This window comes from Nothobranchius furzeri, chromosome 11 (genome assembly GCF_043380555.1).
Source record: "Nothobranchius furzeri strain GRZ-AD chromosome 11, NfurGRZ-RIMD1, whole genome shotgun sequence".
Classification (NCBI taxonomy): Eukaryota; Metazoa; Chordata; class Actinopteri; order Cyprinodontiformes; family Nothobranchiidae; genus Nothobranchius; species Nothobranchius furzeri.
In genome coordinates, this window is record NC_091751.1 from 72,833,184 (window position 1) to 72,856,516 (window position 23,333).

Sequence of the window (23,333 nt, forward strand, 5' to 3'; positions counted from 1 at the left end):
TTGTTATTAAAGTGCCGAATAAGTTCATTTAACAGGACGTTGTAGTGTGACGTTTCAGCAGCGCACCAACAACGTCACCTGTGGAACGTATAACCTAAACGTAGCAGCTACGTTTCACTACGTCACAAACGAAACGTCGCAAAATGCGACGTTGTGGCGACTTTCTGTGTTAGATCTTGGTGAAGGAAAAGTGCGCACTAACACAGGTAGACAGATTTCAGAACAATACCTGAGAGTCATGGGTCTTTAGTGCGTGTACACATGTTCAGATGTTTGAGTTCAGCTCATGAAAAATGGGAGCAAAAACAAAAGTGTTGCGTTTATATTTTTGTTCAGTGTAAAAACTTAAACCACCAACCAGGATGCTGTCTGGAATAATGGCTGACTGTCCAGACTTTCATACCTGGGACAGCTAGCACGAGCTAAATGGGTTTAAACCAGGATAATGGTTCTGCTTTCATGATTATTACAGAGCCCTGGGTTGTTGCTCACAACTGGTTTGATTAAAGCAGGAATATGATGACTGATGCCAGAACCGTGATGCAAACAGAAGGCAGCCTGTGTGCTGGGCTCGTGTTGGACCGTGTGCTGGCTGCAGAAGGTCCAGTTCCAGAAGCAGGCGCGTGAGGGGGGGCCGCCTCGGTCACACTGGAGGCGGTCAAACGCCTCATGTGACGGCACACTGGGTTCCTTAAGACGGCTGTAGCCGCGGCTCTGCTGGCCTGGACGAGGCTCCGTTTTCCTCTGGATGTAGAGAAGCAGCCGGACCAGGACCAGGACCCGGACCCGGACCAGGAGGAAAGGCGCAGTCATGCTGCTCGTCTTCAGCCCGAGGAGCTAACGACTCACAGATTTAATCATGGAAATGGCCCGGAGAGGAAGAAGAACACGGTCGTTTTATCGACCAGTTCATTATTTTATTTAAGAAGGACTCTGTTTTGGATCCGAGGACTCAAAGAAAGAGAACGGTAAATGCTTTCTGTGTGTGTCTGGTTGGAAGTGACGGCGTTAGTGAGACTGGAGACGGCAGCGGAGGTTGCGGGAAAGTGTCCTCCGTGGTGGGCCACTAACCAGTGTTATTGTCCCCTCACCGAGGGACACGCCGGGCACGACTTCATCCACGCGTTATTGGACAGTTGCGGGTTCAGTGTGAAGCGGATAGATGGAGGATGAAGACGTTTCCACACCGTGGGCCCGCTGAACTAACCCGAACCGGGGAATCCTCGGTACCAGCGCTGTTAGCTTAGCGAGCGGCTAGCCTCAAACAGCCGCTTCCTACGGGGCTACGTTCGCTGTCCGGTACCTCTACGACCGCGTGTGTGTGTGCGTGTGTGTGTGTGTGTGTGTGTGTGTGTGTGTGTGTCGCAAGCAGGCTCCTCGCGAGAGGCCAGGCAGTAAACAGCTCCGTTATGTTTGTCTTCGCTAACAGCGGCGCTCGGATCACCGACCACCGAGCCACGCAGCCTCGGTATCAGACTAAACCCTAGGTCCGCTCTGGTGTGAACAGAACCCGGAGGGGAACCGGGAAACGACAGGCTCACGTACGGTCTGCAACTGTCCCCGGAGCCGGCCCAGCGCCGCAGCTGCTTCATCACCGAGACCGTTAGCTGACGGTGTTCAGAACATGCCCGCTCCGCTACACGTCCACCCAGAGACCTCTGTAGTCATCACACACCTGCCTTTTATCTCTGGTAGACTAACGCACGAGAACACCGACGAGCGGCTTAAACCTGCGTTACAAATCTACTTTTAGCCACAGGTGTTAAAGGAGAGACTAGTTATTGTCCTTAACCCAGGATAAGAATCACAAGAACAATAAAAATTAAGAATAATTAAATGTGTGGAGCACTTGTTAAACCAGTACATCTGCAGTGGTCTTTATTGGGAAGGAATGTCTTGTAAGTCCTACTCTAGAAGGAAAAAAAGCTCTGGTGCACCTGTGTCAGGACCTAGCAGTGACCCACATCACAGCTGAGCTTCAGACTGCAGGATCTGGAGTCTTATTTCCTTATATGGGACATCCCTCCTCTGATTGGCTAACAACAACTCATCACTACCACTGACTGTTTGCTTTGCAGAGTAGATGTTTGACCTCCACAAATAACACAAGTCTGGAGGAGTTCTGCTGTGTGGTGGAGTAGCTAATGCTAACAGTTAGCTTCTACTAGCCGAGACGTTCTCTGCTGTTTTTTGGACGCTAAACCAACAACAGCCTTCCCCGTCATAGTCAGGATGGGTGAGTCCATGAATGTTAGTGACCGTGTGGTGTAGATCTGTTAGGCTTTTCTAATCCTAGAGTAGGGTTGTCACGGTAACCGGTGTAGCGGTAAACCCCGGTTAAAAAGTTGACAATAATAATAACCGTCTTGTTTTTAAAAAACTATATTATCTTGGTGGATTACCGTGGCTGCGGTGTAGGGTTAGGGTTAGAGTTAGGGTTTCAATGCAAATTGATGATGGTAGCAGTAGCTAAACAGGTAGAGCGGGTTGTCCTGTAATCGGAAGGTTGCAGGTTCGATCCCGGCTACGGACAGAGAATTCTGCTGTTGTGTCCTTGGGCAAGACACTTAACCCCCCTTGCCTGCTGGTGGTGGTCGGAGGGACCGGTGGCGCCTGTGCTCGGCAGCCTGGCCTCTGTCAGTGTGCCCCAGGGCGTAGCTCATTACCATCAGTGTGTGAATGAGTGTGTGAATGGATGAATGATACACTGTAGTGTAAAGCGCTTTGGAGTCCTTACTCTGAGAGGCGCTGTACAAGTGCGGGTCATTATCATTTATCATCTTAGTGAGACATAAACCGTTTTTACAAAACAATATCGTCAATGTGCCGCAACGCCGTGGCTTCATCAGGGACCCTTAGGGCGTTTATAAGTGGTCAGACTGGCGGTAATGTGGTGCAATCATGACCTTTGTATAAAAGATTAGGCAATGGCATAAAGGGGGTATGGGGGCGGTCTCTGATGCAGCAGCCTTTCGTATTTTGGACATAATTAGCTCTTTATTGCGACTAAAGCCGTGATTGTTACGTTTTTTTAACAAGCTGCTCCTAAAGGTGTCTGTCCCCATCAGTCCCTGTGCGGTCTGATGTTCTGAGCTCCAGCTCTAACAGAGAGACGCTCCAGGAGCGCAGCGGCCCTCTAGTTTGCTGTCTCAGCTGGTTTTGTTCAAAAAGCAAACCTTATTGTTGTGTTTAACTTTCAGAATATTTGCTGGCCGGAGCTTGGCATTAGCTCCCCACATCATCATGACACCTCCCTCTGCTGCACCATCACGCAATAGCTGTTTATAAGACAGACAATTACCACAATATTACTACCAAGCAAGGCGGAACGCCGTGCCGCGTTTATAAGACACACCGTTGCAGTAATATTACGCCGATTTGCCGACATGCTGTGTCTTGTAAAAAGGGCTCTTATGGAAATAAATCCGGTAACTTTGCAGAAGCTTATTGAAACAACGCCACAGTTTGTGGTAGTCACAGCTCAAGGTGGTCCAATGAAATATTAGTGTGTGGCCTTTTTATTGCAAGTTTCTTTTAGCCAGGCCGCATGTGTTATTTTTATTCTGTGAGGACGTTTATTCCTCTAACATTACTGTTTTCATATTAATCAAAAACTGAATAGTTAGTTTTTGCCGGAGCGTGACTGTATCTGGTGGAAATGGCCACATTCTCATGCACGTAGATCCGTGTAAACCACAGCGGCTGCCCGTGGTTCTGCACAAGAGGAAATAACCTTTAACTTGGTTGAACGTTGCTGTTATTTAGCTCATCAGTGCTGCTTCCTCACAGATAAAAGCCACAAAAGTCCTCCTTCCTAGGTTTTCCAGAACTTTATTAGCAGTCCTTAGAAGTATTTTCTTCACATACAGGTGCTGGCCAGTAAATTAGAATATCATCAAAAGGTTGAAAATATTTCAGTAATTCCATTCAAAACGTGAAACTTGTACATTATATTCATGCAATGCACACAGACCAATGTATTTCCGATGTTTATTACGTTTAATTTTGATATTTATAGGTGACAACCAATGAAAACATCAAATCTGGTATCTCAGAAAATTAGAATATTCTAAAGGCCAATGAAAAAATGTTTGTTTCTCTAATGTTGGCCAACTGAAAAGAATGAACATGAAAAGAATGTGCATGTATAGCACTCAATACTTAGTCGGGGCTCCTTTTGCCTCAATAACTGCAGTAATGCGGCGTGGCATGGACTCGATCAGTCTGTGGCACTGCTCAGGTGTTATGAGAGCCCAGGTTGCTCTGATAGTCGTCTTCAGCTCCTCTGCATTGTTGGGTCTAGCGTATTGCATCCTCCGCTTCACAATACCCCATAGATTTTCTATGGGGTTAAGGTCAGGCGAGTTTGCTGGCCAATCAAGGACAGGGATACCATGGTCCTTGAACCAGGTGCTGGTGGTTTTGGCACTGTGTGCAGGTGCCAAGTCCTGTTGAAAGGTGAAGTCTGCATCCCCATAAAGTTGGTCAGCAGCAGGAAGCATGAAGTGCTCTAAAACTTCCTGGTAGACGGCTGCATTGACCCTGGACCTCAGGAAACAGAGTGGGCCAACACCGGCAGATGACATGGCACCCCACACCATCACTGACGGTGGAAACTTTACACTGGACCTCATGCAACGTGGATTCTGTGCTTCTCCGCTCTTCCTCCAGACTCTGGGTCCTTGATTTCCAAAGGAAATGCAGAACTTGCTTTCATCAGAAAACATAACTTTGGACCACTCAGCATCAGTCCAGTCCTTTTTGTCCTTGGCCCAGGCGAGACGCTTCTTGCGCTGTTTCTTGTTCAAGAGTGGCTTGACACACGGAATGCGACACCTGAATCCCATGTCTTTCATGAGTCTCCTCGTGGTGGTTCTTGAAGCGCTGACTCCAGCTGCAGTCCACTCTTTGTGGATCTCCCCCACATTTTTGAATGGGTTTGTCGTCACAATTCTCTGCAGGGTGCGGTTATCCCTAGAGCTTGTATACTTTTTTCTACCACATTTTTTCCGTCCCTTCGCCTGTCTGTTAAGGTGCTTGGACACAGAGCTCTGCGAACAGCCAGCTTCTTTAGCAATCACCTTTTGTGTCTTGCCCTCCTTGTGCAAGGTGTCAATGATTGTCTTTTGGACAGCTGTTAAGTCAGAAGTCTTCCCCATGATTGTGGTGCCTTCAAAACAAGACTGAGGGACCTTTTAAAGGCCTTTGCAGGTGTTTTGAGTAAATCAGCTGATTAGAGTGGCAGCAGGTGTCTTCTATATTCAGCCTTTTCAGAATATTCTAATTTTTTGAGATACCAAATTTGGAGTTTTCATTAGTTGTCACTTATGAATATCAAATTTAAATGTAATGAACATTGGAAATACATTGGTCTGTGTGCATTGCATGAATATAATGTACAAGTTTCACGTTTTGAATGGAATTACTGAAATATTTTCAACCTTTTGATGATATTCTAATTTACTGGCCAGCACCTGTATTTCTTTTTAAAGAGATGAGTAATCTGCATATTTAATAGTACAACATCAACACATTTAGGTGTCCCTCAGGGAAGGAGTTTGATGGTGTAAACCTGCCTCTTCACGTGAACACCCTTCAGTTTTAACTTGTACTGTTTCCCTTCTCCAGTGTCGTCTCTGACTTGAATCAGCTGCTGCTGACAGATGCTTCTCTCTGGATGTGTATAAATAAAGCGTGTCCCTCTCTGCTCATCGTCACAGGTGATGACCTGAATGGTGCCATGAAGCCTACACACAAGCTGCTGTTTGTCCTGTGTCCCATGCTGGTCCTGGTCTTTATTTACTACTCTTCTGAGAAGCTACAGCTGTACGTCTGGGGTCAGAAGCCTCGTAAGTTGCACGTTTGTGTTTTTTATTTGTTAGTTTGAGGACATTGTCTGTTTCATTAAGGTCTGCTGGTTTTGCTGTGTGCTTCTCTGCTGGATGTCTTTTATTTTATAGAGTCCCCCCCATGTTATCATGCTTAACTGTGTGCCGGTGTCCTAAAATGTGTGTGTGTGTGTGTGTGTGTGTGTGTGTGTGTGTGTGTGTGTGTGTGTGTGTGTGTGTGTGTGTGTGTGTGTGTAGGTGAATAATTTCGCTCTAGCCTGTTGCAGTTTCTGGCTTCTTGTGTAATAAACAAGGGTACGCTCATTTTGGTGAAGCGCTCCCAGCGATATTTGTAGTCCCTGAACTGAACTCGAATCTTTGAATGGAAATGACACGAGTCCGTTTCACACCTGCTAATGCGGTGCTAGAAGGCCCAGTTTTAATTTGAAAACTCATCTTTGAGCCTCTATAAACATAATTTTGTTGGAGCTTAAAATGTTCCAGGAGCCATGATAAATGGACTAATATACATATACATATATATATATATATATATATGTATATGTATATGTATATATATACATATACATATACATATATATATATATATATATATATATATATATGTGTATATATATACATATACATATATATATATATATATATATATATATATATGTATATGTATATATATATATGTGTATATATATATATATACACATATATATATATATATATATATATATATATATATATATATATATATATATATATGTGTATATATATACATATACATATACATATATATACATATATATATATATATATGTATATGTATATGTATATATATACATATACATATACATATATATATATATATATATATATATATATATATATGTATATGTATATGTATATATATATATATATATGTATATGTATATGTATATATATATATATATATGTATATGTATATATATATATATATATATATATATATATATATACACATATATATATATATATATATATATATATATATATATATATATATATATATATACACAGGGAGTGCAGAATGATTAGGCAAGTTGTATTTTTGAGGAATAATTTTATTATTGAACAACAACCGTGTTCTCAATGAACCCAAACATCTCATTAATATCAAAGCTGAATGTTTTTGGAAGTAGTCTTTAGTTTGTTTTTAGTTGTAGCTATTTTAGGGGGATATCTGTGTGTGCAGGTGACTATTACTGTGCATCATTATTAGGCAACTTACCAAAAAACAAAAATATACCCATTTCAATTATTTATTTTTACCAGTGAAACCAGTATAACATCTCCACATTCCCAAATATACATTTCTGATATTCAAAAACAATACAAAAACAAATCAGCGACCAGTATAGCACCTTTCTTTGCAAGGACACTCAAAAGCCTGCCATCCATGGATTCTGTCAGTGTTTTGATCTGTTCACCATCAACATTGCGTTTAGCAGCAACCACAGCCTCCCAGACACGGTTCAGAGAGGTGTACCGTTTTCCCTCCTTGTAAATCTCTCATGTGATGATGGACCACAGGTTCTCAGTGGGGTTCAGATCAGGTGAACAAGGAGGCCATGTCATTAGTTTTTCTTCTTTTATACCCTTTCTTGCCAGCCACGCTGTGGAGTACTTGGATGCGTGTGATGGAGCATTGTCCTGCATGAAAATCATGTTTTTCTTGAAGGATGCAGACTTCTTCCTGTACCACTGCTTGAAGAAGGTGTGTGTATATATATATATATATATATATATATATATATGTTGGTCAGTCTGCATGAGACTGACTCTCAACTGACGTTCAGTCGTAGGCAGCGAAGCGTCTCTGTGCAGCGCAAAAGCCCGGGTGGACAGTTTGTTTAATGTAGGGTGATCATATTTCCATTTCCAAACAAGAGGACAGGGGATCTGTGCCTATGATGTCACACTATGGCAACGTCACACAAACCATGTTGGGACCCATTTTTTGTAAGAACTAAATTAATATCAGATTCTGCCAATAAAAGGGCTCTAAAACAATTCATATGTAAATATTTTGCATATTTAATGCAAAATCTCATTTTTCTGCTTCAGTGCTGCAACAAGGTTTTATTAATAATAAATTATTATACCTTTTGTTTTACTACAGCATCGGTAAGCTTCCTGTGCACAGATGATTAAGGATGCTTGTTTCAGCTGTGAGATTAGACGATAGGATCAATGAAAAAATAAGTTGTCACACACTCCATGGAAACTTTCAGAGAATCCACAAATAGTGGCTTTCAAATGGTTTTGTTACTTTTAGCAGGTTTAGAAAAGCAGCAGATGAGACAGCATGTCTGATAATTTAGTTTTTCATCTGATAATATTAGAACATGTCAGTAATGTCTGAGGGGCTTTTATAAACACTGTATAACTAACACTACTGGAGAGGGTATGAATTACACAGAGGCTTCTGGGGAGCCCAGTTATGGGGGGGGTCCTTTTGCCTTGGTCCCCAAAATGTGTTGAAACGGCCCTGGGTGTGTGACTGAGTTTTGAAGGTGATCTGAATTGTATCAGATGTGTAAATATGACATGTGTATAATTTATTGTTTTATAGGTAAAAACGTGTAGTGGAGATAAATCTACCTACATTTGACTTTTCAACACTTTGTTTTGTTTTCTTGTTTTTATTGAACTATTTCCTGTCCTGTCTGTCTCTCATCTTCCTGCATCTCCTCTAAACTCTCCAGAAAAACTGCTGCCTGGATTCTTACCTTTTCACCTCATCAGTTACTTCTGAGCAGGTCAAAGATCTCCTGACCGCAAAGCGGAGAGCGCGTTTCGATGCTGCGTCAGTGAGGTGACATCACCACAGCACAGGTGGTGAGCTCCGCAGTAGCAGAGCGCTTCAGGCACAAGACAGAAAGTAGAGAACATGTGCGGACATGAACCATCATGTGTTCATTATAGTTTTTTGGTTGCGCCACTTTGAGAATGGACCGTGCGCTGGAAGCAGCCGCCTGGATCGCTGCGCAACAACGATCATCGCTGTGCTGCTGTCTGTGCTCTCTGCTCAAAAGAGCCCATAAATGATGTCATATAGGTAGAAAACTTTTTTCCCGCTCCCCTGGATGTGTAGGATATACAGCTCCCCATAATTCCATCCCTGCTCCTGGATGAAAAGCCGGACATTTTCATCAAGAACCCCCAGTCCGGACGCCCGGACAGAGGGTGAAGTGGACATGTCCGGGGAAAACAGGACGTACGGTCACACTAGTTTAGTATAAAGCGGGAGATTACAGATACAGTACTTTGCTCGTGCCCTTGCTGCCCTGGGCCCTTTAGAGTTCGTGGGCCCGGGCAATTGCCCAGTTGCCCATATGGTTAATCTGGCCTTGTATGTCACTGTGTGATATGAAACAAGACCCAAATCAACTAAAATGTATAAATCGAAAACACCTGCAAATGGTTCCTGAGTCTTTATATAGTCTCTCAGTCTAGTTGAATTACTGAAATAAATGGACTTGGTACCAGATTCTAGTTTTTCCAGTTTCACTTGTTTGTATAATTGGTTATTTTTATTAACATTTCTATTTCTCATTAAGTAGTAAAAACATGGGGTGGTGCAGTGGTTAGAGCTGTTGCCTTGCAGCGAGACGGTCCTGGGTTCGATTCCCGGCCTGGGATCTTCCTGCATGGAGTTAGCATGTTCTCCCTGTGCATGCGTGGGTTCTCTCCGGGTTCTCCGGGTTCCTCCCACTGTCCAAAAACATGACTGTTATGTTGATTGGTCTGTCTAAATTGTCCTTAGGTGTGTGTGTGTGTGTTTGTGTGTGTGTGTGCTTGTGTGTGTGTGTGTGTGTGATAGTCTGTCGTGTGTGTCTCTGTGTTGCCCTGTGATGGACTGGCCCTCTGTCCAGGGTGTACCCCGCCTGATTGCCCGTTGACCGCTGGAGATAGGCACCAGCGCCCCCCCCCCCCGCGACCCTACATGGACAAAGCGGGTTCAGACAATGGATGGATGGATGGATGGATGGATAGTAAACACACATATATATAAATAAGAATTCTTAAGAATGACAGAACAGGCACAAACGTGGTCTAGGATTAAATGTACTAACCTTTAACACCAGAGCAGGTGTGACGTATAACACTAACTGGTTCCAGTTGGATGACTGGAGGATGATGGGAAGATCAAAGTTCATGACGAGGAATAAATGATCTGCCTGCGGCAGCGAATCTGGTGGGACCTTCCTTACATGGGAAGTCCCTCTGTCTCTGAAAAATGTCTGCGACACGGACTCCGTAGTGTCAGGACATGTCTTTTGTTGTTTAAACAAGTTAAGAGAGGTGGCTGACGTGTAACCCAAATGCTGCATCAGTCCAAGCAAGGCAGTTTCCTTCTGTTTTTATTAGGGCTGCACAATTTATTGCAGCTATATCATTATCTCCATATCAGCATGCTCAAGATGCATATCGCAAAGAACAGATAAATATGGTAGTGAATGGTCAGCTCAAACTCTCTCAGTCAAACGGAAGCATGATGTGTTTTTAACAATTCAAATAGAGCTCTTCACCCATTTGGCCAATTGGGCGGGTTCTCATAGGTTAGAGTCCCGCCTCCGTGGCGGACTGCACTTACCGTAATTTAGATGGTTAGCAAACACCTGAGTTAGCTTAGTTCTGCTCTTTCTGCTGATTCTGCTTTTCCTGTTCATTTTCTTTTTCCCTTTCCTCACATCTTTTGCTTTTCTCATTTTCATGAGTTTTTTGTCAATTAAAATATTTTTGTTTTTGATCATTTTTCTTCCCGAGTTAAGTTTTTGTGTATTGCAAAGAATATCGTCATCCCAATATTAATGACTGTTGTCGCACATCGCAGGTTTTCCTAATATCCTGCAGCCCTAGTTTTTATTCCGTTTTAGTACCCGTTAGCACAGCACTGTGTTGTGTGCATCAGTGATATTTGATCTACGAGGAAATCATGCAATGACAAAGGTTCCGCCTTGCTGAAAATGCAAGCTGTGATTAAATGCGTGAATTTTTTTACGCACACATTTTTCTAAATAATCATAAATAATGCGTTAATTTATTTATATATATATATATCTATATATAAATATATATATATATTTCCAACATAGTCAGGGCTGGGTGATATGGGCCAAAACTTATATCTCTATCTTTTTGCTGAAATCCGATTTACGATATATATCTCAATATTTTTCCTCCTGTAAAATTTTACAAGTTAACTCACTTCAAGTTGTCTTCAAAAAATTGTACATAAATCAGTAGATTAAATGCATAAAAATGTATTGATTCTTGTCAAACTTTAACCTTAGTGCCCCTTCTCTGACACGCACGCACACACACACACACACACACACACACACACACACACACACACACACACACACACACACACACACACACACACACACACACACACACACACACACACACACACACACACACACACACACACACACACACACACACACACGCACGCACACACACACACACACAGTTGAGAGCTAGAGGTGTATCAAATGTCCCACAGGCACTTTTTAATTATGTTATTATAATTAATGTAAAATAATTTCAATTTCATCTAGAGGTGGGTTATATCGTGTATTTCTTATCCAGAGAAATAAAATCTATCATGCTGAGCTAAATGTATGATGATGTAATTGCACCTACTGAAGGTCACATGGGTCACGCACCGTGGAGTTATTAGTCATCAGGGCAAACATGGCTGCCGTCTAACAGGATTGGCTCATATCAGCGATTATACTGTAATGACTCCGAGTCTCGGGTTGCTCTTTTATGAGTATTATGTTCGGGCTACTGTCGCCGTAACCCACACCTTACAGACTCTGAACTCTTTCAACAGAACCACTCGTAACGGAGTATTTACTAGCATAGCAAACCAGAGCGGAAAAAACAGATCCGGAACAACATTTCTCACCCGTTGAGCTCGCCTTCAAAATAAAACGTTAACCCTGTAGTTTACTATTCAAACCCTTACAAAATGTTTGAGGTAATTTGGCCACTCCAGCTATCCGTAGATGTTTCCCGATTACACAGGGGAGGGAGGGCTTTGAGATGTAAGTCATCTTGGCTTTTGGTATGCTACTTTTGACCGCCCAAGCTGTCGTTGTTTACCAACAACAAGGAAACTGTTGTTTAGATTCTAGCTCCCCTTTAAAGAAGATTCAGTGAGAACCCTCTGGAAGAACTTCTGTTTAGAAGTGGTGACGTGACGTTTGGGATAGTCTGAGTCTGTGAGGAGGACAGAATGACCAAATCATCTTTATTTCGTCTCTGTGGATTTTTCCTCCTACCATACCATGCTGTTTAGTTTGTACAGCACATTTCAAACACAGCATGAGAGCTGTCCACAGTGCTGCACAGGCAGATTCAACAATAAAACAAAGTAAAAAACACCAAAGGCATAGGAAAAACAGCAAAACTAACATAATATTGGACATTAAACAGTTATTTACACTCCGCTTAAGTGGGACTGGTTTTTTAGAGCAGGTTTCGGTTCGGTGGGATCACCTAACTGTGTCGTCTCAGTGGACAGGCTGGTGAGGTTGAACCAGACTCGTGGAGCTTGCGTGCTCTGCCTTCCTGTAAAACGAGCCCTGTTCTCTGGGTTATTTGTGGCCGACTCCCACACTCCTGCTGGTTGGCCTTCATGAGCTTGTGAAGTTTGGTTTGTGTGAGGCTGGAACGACACCACCCTCAACACTGGATCTGCTAATAGTTTAGGTTTGCTTTACAAGTCCAGACCAATCAGGTGTAAACCAGTACAAGCCAGGCTACTGGTTTATGCATATGTGTGTTTTTGAGAGTTGGAGGGCTCGTGCTGGTGACCAGCAGCTTTTGGGAGTGTTGGACAGAAATCACTGAACTGCTCTAAGCCAGAAGAGGGCGCTATAACACTTCTGCTCAGCTCTGTTTTGTTCTGTCAGGGTCGGTGACCAGGAGAACATCATCCCACGTAGGAGGTGTCCAAGGTTCAGGTCAGCTGGTGAGCTGTTTCTCTTCCTCGTGTTGCTCTGGAGCAGTTAGACTTGACAGCTTAAAACGGTCTGATCCAACAGTCCCAACACCTCTGACCCTGCTTGATGTCATCTTCAGAGTGCAGGTTTAAACTCTTCACCCTGTTGAGCTGAACATGGCCGAAGTGCACTTGGACAGCAGCAGCTGGTGAGAGGGAACTGAGGACTGGTCCCAGCGCCGGTCAGGATCAGACCCGCTTAGCCAGGCCTTTTCTCCTGCCGTTACAGGTCACGGAGCTATGCTGAAGCAACACACTTAGGTTCAGGCTGCAGAGAAGATTCAGCAGCTGTGGTGGGAAGAGGAACCCCACAGACTGAACCAGCCTCTGCTATGGTCAGGTAGCTTCCAGTCCTAGCAGACGCCACGCTCTGTCATATTATTCTGTTGGTGTGTGCTTTGTTCAACCAGAGGTGCTAAATAAATCACATCGTTCTGGATTGTCCAACGGGAAAGTTCTCTGGTGGTGAAAATACTTGTTTTACCTCCAACTGATGAAGAAAGCAGAGAGAAAGTCTTTCTTTCTGTCTTTCTTTCTTTCTGTCTTTCTGTCTTTCTTTCTTTCTGTCTTTCTTTCTTTCTGTCTTTCTTTCTGTCTTTCTTTCTGTCTGTCTTTCCTTTTTTCTTTCTGTCTTTCTTTCTGTCTGTCTTTCTTTCTGTCTGTCTTTCTGTCTTTCTTTCTTTCTGTCTTTCTATCTTTCTTTCTTTCTTTCTGTCTTTCTTTCTTTCTGTCTTTCTTTCTTTCTGTCTGTCTGTCTTTCTTTCTGTCTGTCTTTCTTTTTTTTCTGTCTTTCTTTCTTTCTTTCTGTCTGTCTTTCTGTCTTTCTTTCTTTCTGTCTTTCTTTCTATCTTTCTGTCTTTCTTTCTATCTTTCTTTCTTTCTGTCTTTCTTTCTTTCTGTCTTTCTTTCTTTCTGTCTTTCTTTCTTTCTGTCTGTCTTTCTTTCTGTCTGTCTTTCTTTTTTTCTGTCTGTCTTTCTTTCTGTCAGTCTTTCTTTCTGTCTGTCTTTCTGTCTGTCTGTCTTTCTGTCTTTCTTTCTGTCTTTCTTTCTGTCTTTCTTTCTTTCTGTCTATCTTTGTCTTTCTTTCTTTCTGTCTTTCTTTCTTTCTGTCTGTCTTTCTTTCTGTCTGTCTTTCTTTTTTCTGTCTTTTTTTCTGTCTTTCTTTCTTTCTTTCTGTCTGTCTGTCTGTCTGTCTTTCTTTCTTTCTTTCTGTCTTTTCTTTCTGTCTTTCTTTCTGTCTTTCTTTCTGTCTTTCTTTCTTTCCTTATTTCTGTCTTTCTTTCTTTCCTTATTTCTGTCTTTCTTTCTGTCTGTCTTTCTTTCTTTCTGTCTTTCTTTCTTTCTGTCTTTCTGTCTGTCTGTCTGTCTGTCTGTCCATCTTTCTTTCTTTCTTTCCTTTTGTCTTTCTGTCTTTCTTTCTTTCTTTCTTTTTGTCTTTCTGTCTTTCTTTCTTTTTGTCTTTCTGTCTTTCTTTCTTTCTGTCTTTCTGTCTTTCTTTTTGTCTTTCTGTCTTTCTTTCTTTCTTTCTTTCTTTCTTTCTTTCTTTCTTTCTGTCTTTCTTTCTTTCTGTCTTTCTTTCTGTCTTTCTTTCTTTCTGTCTGTCTGTCTGTCTTTCTGTCTTTCTTTCTTTCTGTCTGTCTTTCTGTCTTTCTTTCTGTCTTTCTTTCTTTCTGTCTGTCTTTCTTTTTTCTGTCTTTCTTTCTGTCTGTCTGTCTGTCTGTCTGTCTTTCTTTCTTTCTGTCTTTCTTTCTTTCCTTATTTCTGTCTTTCTTTCTTTCCTTATTTCTGTCTTTCTTTCTTTCCTTATTTCTGTCTTTCTTTCTTTCTTTCTGTCTGTCTGTCCATCTTTCTTTCTTTTTGTCTTTCTGTCTTTCTTTTTGTCTTTCTGTCTTTCTTTTTGTCTTTCTGTCTTTCTTTCTTTCTTTCTTTCTTTCTTTCTTTCTTTCTGTCTTTCTTTCTTTCTTTCTTTCTGTCTTTCTTTCTTTCTGTCTTTCTTCCTTTCTGTCTTTCTTTCTGTCTTTCTTTCTTTCCTTATTTCTGTCTTTCTTTCTGTCTGTCTTTCTTTCTTTCTTTCTTTCTTTCTTTCTTTCTTTCTTTCTTTCTTTCTGTCTGTCTGTCTGTCTGTCTGTCTGTCTGTCTGTCTGTCTGTCTGTCTTTCTGTCTTTCTTTCTTTCTGTCTTTTCTTTCTTTCTTTCTTTCTGTCTTTTCTTTCTGTCTTTCTTTCTTTCCTTATTTCTGTCTTTCTTTCTTTCCGTATTTCTGTCTTTCTTTCTTTCCTTATTTCTTTCTTTCTTTCTTTCTTTCTTTCTTTCTTTCTTTCTGTCTTTCTGTCTTTCTTTCTTTCTGTCTTTCTGTTTTTCTGTCTTTCTGTCTGTCTGTCTGTCTGTCTGTCTTTCTTTCTTTCTTTTTGTCTTTCTTTCTTTCTTTTTGTCTTTCTGTCTTTTTGTCTTTTTGTCTTTCTGTCTTTCTTTTTGTCTTTCTCTCTTTCTTTCTTTCTTTCTTTCTTTCTTTCTTTCTTTCTTTCTTTCTTTCTTTCTTTCTTTCTTTCTTTCTTTCTTTCTTTCTTTCTTTCTTTCTTTCTTTCTTTCTGTCTTTATTTCATAGGGACAGTGCATATTAATGAACTTCAACAGTAAATTGCATCAGTATCTATGCTTAAAGTGCTATATAAATAAAGGTGGTATGGTGTGGTAACGAGTGCGGGACTTTAGTTGTGCATCAGAAGGGTATTAAAGAGAGTAGATGGAAAAGCGTTATCTATAGGGCGGGGACAGATGTTTGTGTGTGTTTGGGGGTTTGTTGGTTTCCGGATAACCGGCTATTAACCGTTAACGTGCATCCCTAGTGTCCATGAATGGTAATTGTTCGGTGTGGCATGGACTTCACGGGCGTTTTCTGACCCAGGAGTTTCCCTGGAGAGGTGGGTTGGCGGCTAATGCATGAAATGGGGCTCAAAGACTTAGTCTGCATGTTAAGGTTAGTGACCAATCCCATTTATAAAATAACTGGTAAGAACCGGTTTCTCTGTGAACTTGCCCTTTAAAACATCTGAATTCTGACGCTGGAAAGAGTTTTTAAACAAGCTGACTTTTACCTATCCCCCACTTTCCAAATAAAGTATGAAGTTATGATTTGATGCACCGAATAACACGACAAAACAAGAGGAGGCCAGATTCGCTTTGCATTGCAGCAACAGTCAGGACATAACCTTTGACCCTGATTATTAGAAATAGGATCCAATTTCAAGAGAGTCTGCAGTTTTACGAGCACATCTGCAGTAGCTCATGTATTGAAATGTGTGTGTGTGTGTGTGTGTGTGTGTGTGTGTGTGTGCGTGCGTGCGTGCGTGCGTGTGTGTGTGTGTGTTATAGCCCCAATGTACACCTTTCGTAGGACTTTGCTCCAGTTCTCATTAGCATTGAGCTCAACAGGTCTCATAAATATTCTTGGGCCGAGCTGTTTTCAACATCAGGGATCAGCTTCTCTGTCCTCAGAGGTGCAGCAACCCACCAATCCAGTTCCAGCTGCAGCAGCTGGGGTTTTCTAACTGAGGACTGGATCTTTCAGGCCCCTCTTTGGGGGGCAGGGTATTTCTTGAACTCTTACAAAAGGGCCCGATCTGTATTTATACAGTTAGCATTAATGCTGTTTATGCTAACTCTTCCTAACCCGGCTTTCCACTGGATATGTAGCGTAATCGATGGGTTTCTCTGTGACCTCAGTGATGCGTTGCTTCCTACCAGGAGCGTTTCAGACGCGCCTGCGAAGGCGTCCCATGCAGCTGGTCTTGCAACATTACAAAGTCACAGAATTGCAAGATCATGTGTCATTCTGCAAGGAGAAAGTCATCAAACAAATACTTGTATAGCAGAGGTAGGCAATGCTGGACTTTGAGTGCCACTATCCAGCATGTTTTAGTTGTGTCCCTATTCCAACACTTGATAATGATTAGTAGGTGTGTTCGCGCAGGGAAACAACTAAAACAGGCAGGATTGCTTACTGCTGTTACATAGGAGTAATTAATAAAGATGACCCCCAGCTATCCTTGAACCACACTCAAGTTTAGGATTACTGTTCCCAGAAATACTAAAAACAAGCCCTTGCTGGTGCAGAGAGAATGCTGCTGTTGTGTCCTTGGGCAAGAAACTTAACCCACCTTGCCTGCTGGTGGTGGTCGTAGGCCCCGCCCCTGTCAGTTTTCCCCAGAGCAGCTGTGGCAACATCGTAGCTCATCACCACCATCTTCATTAACGAGAACTTCAGAGACCGCGGTTTCCCAAGATGGACAGCAGCGCATGCACGAGAGCGTGAGGTCGTCAGTGGCTGCATGGTAAAAGAAGCGCTCTAAAGTTTGGGTCCACTTCACTAAATGCAATGGGTGATGATGGATGATTACAACATTGGCAACGATCTAAGTGAGGTTTCATCATCTTAATCTGCTCCAGCAGGTAAATAAACCGGTTAAGATAACGTTAGCTTGATATTTTAGCTTCCACAGCTAACGGCGCGTTTGTTTTCTCTCAGGAAGTCAAAGATTCGGACTTCTGAGTAGGAAAAATCTACTTAAATGTAGCTCACAGCAGAGATGTTTAGTTTGCAGTCTCTACAACTACAAAGACCCGCCGTCACACCGTTTGTCCGTAGGAGAAAGGAGAGGAGAAGGAGTCCAAGGAGCTGGTTTACTCTGTGAAACTCACAATATTAAAGTACAAACTGTTGTGGGATCGAAGTTTGCTTTAGTTGGATTAGTAGTTCATCATACATCGTCGGTAGGGTTGTCACGGTATGAAAATGTAACCTCACGGTTATTGTGACCAAAATTATCACGGTTTTCGGTATTATCGCGGTATTTTTTAAACGGTGTTGCATATGTTCAGAAAGCATTGATAGTCCTGTTCTACACAAACTGAAATAGTTCTGAAAAGGTTTAACAGTGTTTATTAAACCTAAAATAACACAAAGTCATAGCAAAAGTGCAACTTTTCACAAGTAAAGGAACAAATAGCTTCTTTTTCTGGAACATGTTACAGTAGTCAGTGCAGGTTTAAATGATACAAATCCAAACATTCGAAACATAAACAATATGTAAACAAATCAAAGAAACACCACTTGTTTTCTCATATACTTGTTTTCTTCATTATCAAAATGAAAATCTAAAACTCCAGTCCACACTTGACTTGAGCACTGTACAAGTCAACCTTAAAAAATATGTATTTAAAACAAATAGCCACTTTAAACAAATTACTAAAATAACTACTACACTATGTAATCAAATCCAAATGTTCAAGTATAAATGGCATTGAATAAGTAAACAAACCAATGACAAGGAACTAATTGTATATTTCTCTTCATCATCAACAAATAAGATGCTTCATCCAGCAACAGGGTGTCCGTGACACGGTTTAAATGCTGCCAGAGGACGCTGCGGCTGCAGTATATAGTGACTCGTTGCATTCTCCCTCAACCAAAAGTCCTCACGTCATGCATTTAAGCTAAAATGCTAATGTTAGCTTACCTTGCACTGGCTGTAGAGACGTGGGTGATGGTCACGCAGATGTGCCATTAGATTCGAATTGATGCTGCCTTCTGCAGACACTTGTTTCCTGCACGTTCTGCAAATGGGATAGCCGTCTTCTATTAACTGTCCCTCAGCATTTTTCAGAAATCCAAAATATGCCCATACTTCCGATTTAGTCCTCTTTGAGGGCTGATGGATGTCCTGGGCGCTGCCGTCTCCTCCTTCGGCCATTATTTCAGCTTCAAAGTTTTGGTGCCGTTGCAAACTAAAAAGTGCGTGTGCGCGGGAACTTCAGCAGAAGCGACGGTGGCTGGTAAGGGTCACCGCCCCGAAACCGCGGCCACGGTAAACCCACCGAGATAATTTAATTTTTTAAAAACTGGACGGTTATTTTTATTGTCAACTTTTTTACCGGAGTTTACCGCTATACCGGTTACCGTGACAACCCTAATGGTCGGCCAGGCCCAGCCCGCGGGCCCTTCTTTGTGCCCCCCCGACGCCCTTCCAGAGGGCACGGAAGAGGAATGGGGTCCATGGAGCTGGTTTTAGTTTCTGTATCGTTCAGAAACAGTTGTGGTTAAAGGTTCTCATTTTGAAGACGTTTGTACAACGCTACGGTGAAAAAATACAAACGTGTTATTTACCATGATGTTTATCAAATATAGTTAATATATATTTAATTAAAAAGAGAAAAATGTATTATTATGCACTCAAAAGCATAGAAAATTGGTACAGTTAAGGATCGGTATCGATTCCTAGGTACCGGGAAATTGGTACCGTATGCATGCAAATGTGAAGGCAGCCATGCCGAGGTTTTAGGGTCCTAGGCTCAGTGTTTTCTGTGTGTTCGGAGTTGGATGTGGGTCGTTGCTTCTGCTAGTCAGAGATGTAAGCCTGAACCTCAGGTTTGGCTCTGTTGATGTCGCTGTCTGTGCTGGCTCAATGTGTGTGCTGCTGCAGCTGCTCTGTCCTCTGGTAGTAGCTTGTTAATGGTTGTGAGTTGTTGGTCTTACTACATCCTTGTGTTTACAGAGACAGGTGCAGAAGAGGCAGCTGTAGTCCTGACTAAAAATGCTGAGGTGAAAAGGATTCCAGGTAGAAGCTCCGGTAGAGGGAGTGGCTTCATCACTGAGCCTTTTCCCCTCTCGGCACACAAATCTGCTCTAATGCTTTTCACCATGACGCTGTACTTCACTTAGTCGTCCCGTCTTTATGAAAATGTCTTCATTAAAGCCCCGCATCAACACAGCTTTGGTTGCTTGCAGTTAATTTTTCCACCTCATCGGAGTGTTCAGTTTGGGATTAAGATCGGGAACAATAATTCAGCCTGGGACTGAAGCCACTAATTATTTAATTTAATTCTGTCCTCCTTTGTTCTGCAATGTCTGACAATCATCATCTGGTTGATTTAAGCCACTTCTGCCTCTTCAGACGGAGCCAAAAAGCGCTAAATGACCCTTTTGTGTTTCAGAGATGGACAACGACATCAGCGTTGGACGGATAGTAAGCTCAGGTACATCTGCAGCCCTGCAGGCTGAAGCCAAAGTCCCGACAATACAAAGTCCCTACTGCAGCAGCCTTATCACAGGTGGACTCAGCAGACAGGTTGGGCCCGGGCCCGGGCCCCCTCAGCTTGTCCCCAGCTTCTCACCTTTTAAAGCCCACTTTCATTCAAGCCCTACTCGTGTCCTGTTGGTGTTTATTGTTGCAGACAACTCTGGCCTGCCAGTTTTTAGGTTTTTAACATTTAAAATGTTTTTACAAATGCAGCCAAGTTAGAATCTCTTTGCACTTGTTGGCTTACAGAACATCAAAGTTTGGGTTTCTGTGTCTGATGGAGACAAATGTCCAAGATGGGTTAGATATCAGACACATGAAGTTAGTATTTAAAAGGCTTATATAAATAAGTTAACATTCATCAGATAGATGGACCCACTGCATTCAGTTCACGGTGATAAACTAGTTTGCCATACACCCTACTCATGGGAGGCAGCAGTTGCAGTTGTCTATTTATAACTTAGTTAAATTTGACTAGTCTGGCCAAAGAACATATTTGGGATGTTATTAATGACTCAAACAAAGCCTAAGTTCCTGCTGTGAGTGTTTTTTGGGTCAGGACTGGTGGGTCAGGGCTGGTGGGTCAGGGCTGGTGGGTCAGGACTGGTGATTCAGGACTGGTGATTCAGGGCTGGTGGGTCAGGACTGGTGGGTCAGGGTTGGTGGGTCAGTGTTGGTGGGTCAGGGTTGGTGGGTCAGGGTTGGTGGGTCAGGGTTGGTGGGTCAGGGCTGGTGGGTTAGGGCTGGTGGGTCAGGACTGGTGGGTCAGGACTGGTGGGTCAGGGTTGGTGGGTCAGGGCTGGTGGGTCAGGGCTGGTGGGTCAGGGTTGGTAGGTCAGGACTGGTGATTCAGGACTGGTGGGTCAGGGTTGGTGGGTCAGGGCTGGTGGGTCAGGACTGGTGGGTCAGGGCTGGTGGGTCAGGGCTGGTGGGTCAGGACTGGTGGGTCAGGACTGGTGGGTCAGGACTGGTGGGTCAGGGTTGGTGGGTCAGGGTTGGTGGGTCAGGACTGGTGGGTCAGGACTGGTGGGTCAGGACTGGTGGGTCAGGCCTGGTGGGTCAGGACTGGTGGGTCAGGGCTGGTGGGTCAGGGCTGGTGATTCAGGACTGGTGGGTCAGGACTGGTGGGTCAGGACTGGTGGGTCAGGGTTGGTGGGTCAGGACTGGTGGGTCAGGACTGGTGGGTCAGGGCTGGTGGGTCAGGGTTGGTAGGTCAGGACTGGTGATTCAGGACTGGTGGGCCAGGGTTGGTGGGTCAGGACTGGTGGGTCAGGACTGGTGGGTCAGGGTTGGTGGGTCAGGACTGGTGGGTCAGGACTGGTGGGTCAGGACTGTTGGGTCAGGGCTGGTGGGTCAGGGCTGGTGATTCAGGACTGGTGGGTCAGGACTGGTGGGTCAGGACTGGTGGGTCAGGGTTGGTGGGTCAGGACTGGTGGGTCAGGGCTGGTGGGTCAGGGCTGGTGGGTCAGGGTTGGTAGGTCAGGACTGGTGATTCAGGACTGGTGGGTCAGGGTTGGTGGGTCAGGGCTGGTGGGTCAGGACTGGTGGGTCAGGGCTGGTGGGTCAGGGCTGGTGGGTCAGGACTGGTGGGTCAGGACTGGTGGGTCAGGACTGGTGGGTCAGGACTGGTGGGTCAGGACTGGTGGGTCAGGGCTGGTGGGTCAGGGCTGGTGATTCAGGACTGGTGGGTCAGGACTGGTGGGTCAGGACTGGTGGGTCAGGGTTGGTGGGTCAGGACTGGTGGGTCAGGACTGGTGGGTCAGGGCTGGTGGGTCAGGGTTGGTAGGTCAGGACTGGTGATTCAGGACTGGTGGGCCAAGGTTGGTGGGTCAGGACTGGTGGGTCAGGGCTGGTGGGTCAGGGTTGGTAGGTCAGGACTGGTGATTCAGGACTGGTGGGTCAGGGTTGGTGGGTCAGGGCTGGTGGGTCAGGACTGGTGGGTCAGGGCTGGTGGGTCAGGGCTGGTGATTCAGGACTGGTGGGTCAGGACTGGTGGGTCAGGGCTGGTGGGTCAGGGCTGGTGGGTCAGGACTGGTGATTCAGGACTGGTGGGTCAGGGCTGGTGATTCAGGGCTGGTGGGTCAGGACTGGTGGGTCAGGGTTGGTGGGTCAGTGTTGGTGGGTCAGGGTTGGTGGGTCAGGGTTGGTGGGTCAGGGCTGGTGGGTTAGGGCTGGTGGGTCAGGACTGGTGGGTCAGGACTGGTGGGTCAGGGTTGGTGGGTCAGGGCTGGTGGGTCAGGGCTGGTGGGTCAGGGTTGGTAGGTCAGGACTGGTGATTCAGGACTGGTGGGTCAGGGTTGGTGGGTCAGGGCTGGTGGGTCAGGACTGGTGGGTCAGGGCTGGTGGGTCAGGGCTGGTGGGTCAGGACTGGTGGGTCAGGACTGGTGGGTCAGGACTGGTGGGTCAGGACTGGTGGGTCAGGGTTGGTGGGTCAGGACTGGTGGGTCAGGACTGGTGGGTCAGGGCTGGTGGGTCAGGGCTGGTGGGTCAGGACTGGTGGGTCAGGACTGGTGGGTCAGGGTTGGTAGGTCAGGACTGGTGATTCAGGACTGGTGGGTCAGGACTGGTGGGTCAGGGCTGGTGGGTCAGGGCTGGTGGGTCAGGGTTGGTAGGTCAGGACTGGTGGGTCAGGGTTGGTGGGTCAGGGTTGGTGGGTCAGGGTTGGTGGGTCAGGGCTGGTGGGTCAGGACTGGTGGGTCAGGGTTTGTGGGTCAGGGTTGGTGGGTCAGGGCTGGTGGGTCAGGGCTGGTGGGTCAGGACTGGTGGGTCAGGGTTGGTGGGTCAGGGCTGGTGATTCAGGGCTGGTGATTCAGGACTGGTGGGTCAGGACTGGTGATTCAGGGTTGGTGGGTCAGGGTTGGTGGGTCAGGGTTGGTGGGTCAGGGTTGGTGGGTCAGGGCTGGTGGGTCAGGACTGGTGGGTCAGGACTGGTGGGTCAGGACTGGTGGGTCAGGGCTGGTGATTCAGGGCTGGTGGGTCAGGACTGGTGGGTCAGGGTTGGTGGGTCAGGACTGGTGGGTCAGGGTTGGTGGGTCAGGACTGGTGGGTCAGGACTGGTGGGTCAGGACTGGTGGGTCAGGACTGGTGGGTCAGGACTGGTGGGTCAGGGCTGGTGGGTCAGGGCTGGTGGGTCAGGGCTGGTGGGTCAGGACTGGTGGGTCAGGACTGGTGGGTCAGGGTTGGTGGGTCAGGGCTGGTGATTCAGGGCTGGTGGGTCAGGACTGGTGGGTCAGGGTTGGTGGGTCAGGGCTGGTGGGTCAGGACTGGTGGGTCAGGACTGGTGGGTCAGGACTGGTGGGTCAGGGTTGGTGGGTCAGGGCTGGTGGGTCAGGGCTGGTGGGTCAGGACTGGTGGGTCA

At 44.9% G+C, this 23,333-nt stretch overlaps 1 protein-coding gene across 5 annotated transcripts in view; it reads left to right on the forward strand.

The window, feature by feature from the left end:
• Positions 1 to 525: 525 nt before the first annotated feature.
• Positions 526 to 23,333, forward strand: part of st3gal3b (ST3 beta-galactoside alpha-2,3-sialyltransferase 3b) — a 107,934-nt gene continuing 85,126 nt past the window's right edge. The window contains exons 1-4 of one of the 5 annotated variants that reach the window (XM_054737245.2): positions 526 to 968; positions 5,721 to 5,849; positions 19,451 to 19,513; positions 19,890 to 19,931. In XM_054737245.2, the coding sequence (XP_054593220.1) occupies positions 5,741 to 5,849; positions 19,451 to 19,513; positions 19,890 to 19,931 (214 nt within the window). In that variant the 5' untranslated portion in view covers positions 526 to 968; positions 5,721 to 5,740. The remainder of the gene's footprint in view (positions 969 to 5,720; positions 5,850 to 19,450; positions 19,514 to 19,889; positions 19,932 to 23,333) is intronic. The other 4 variants (XM_054737242.2, XM_070541842.1, XM_054737243.2 and 1 more) reach the window with 4 other exon arrangements.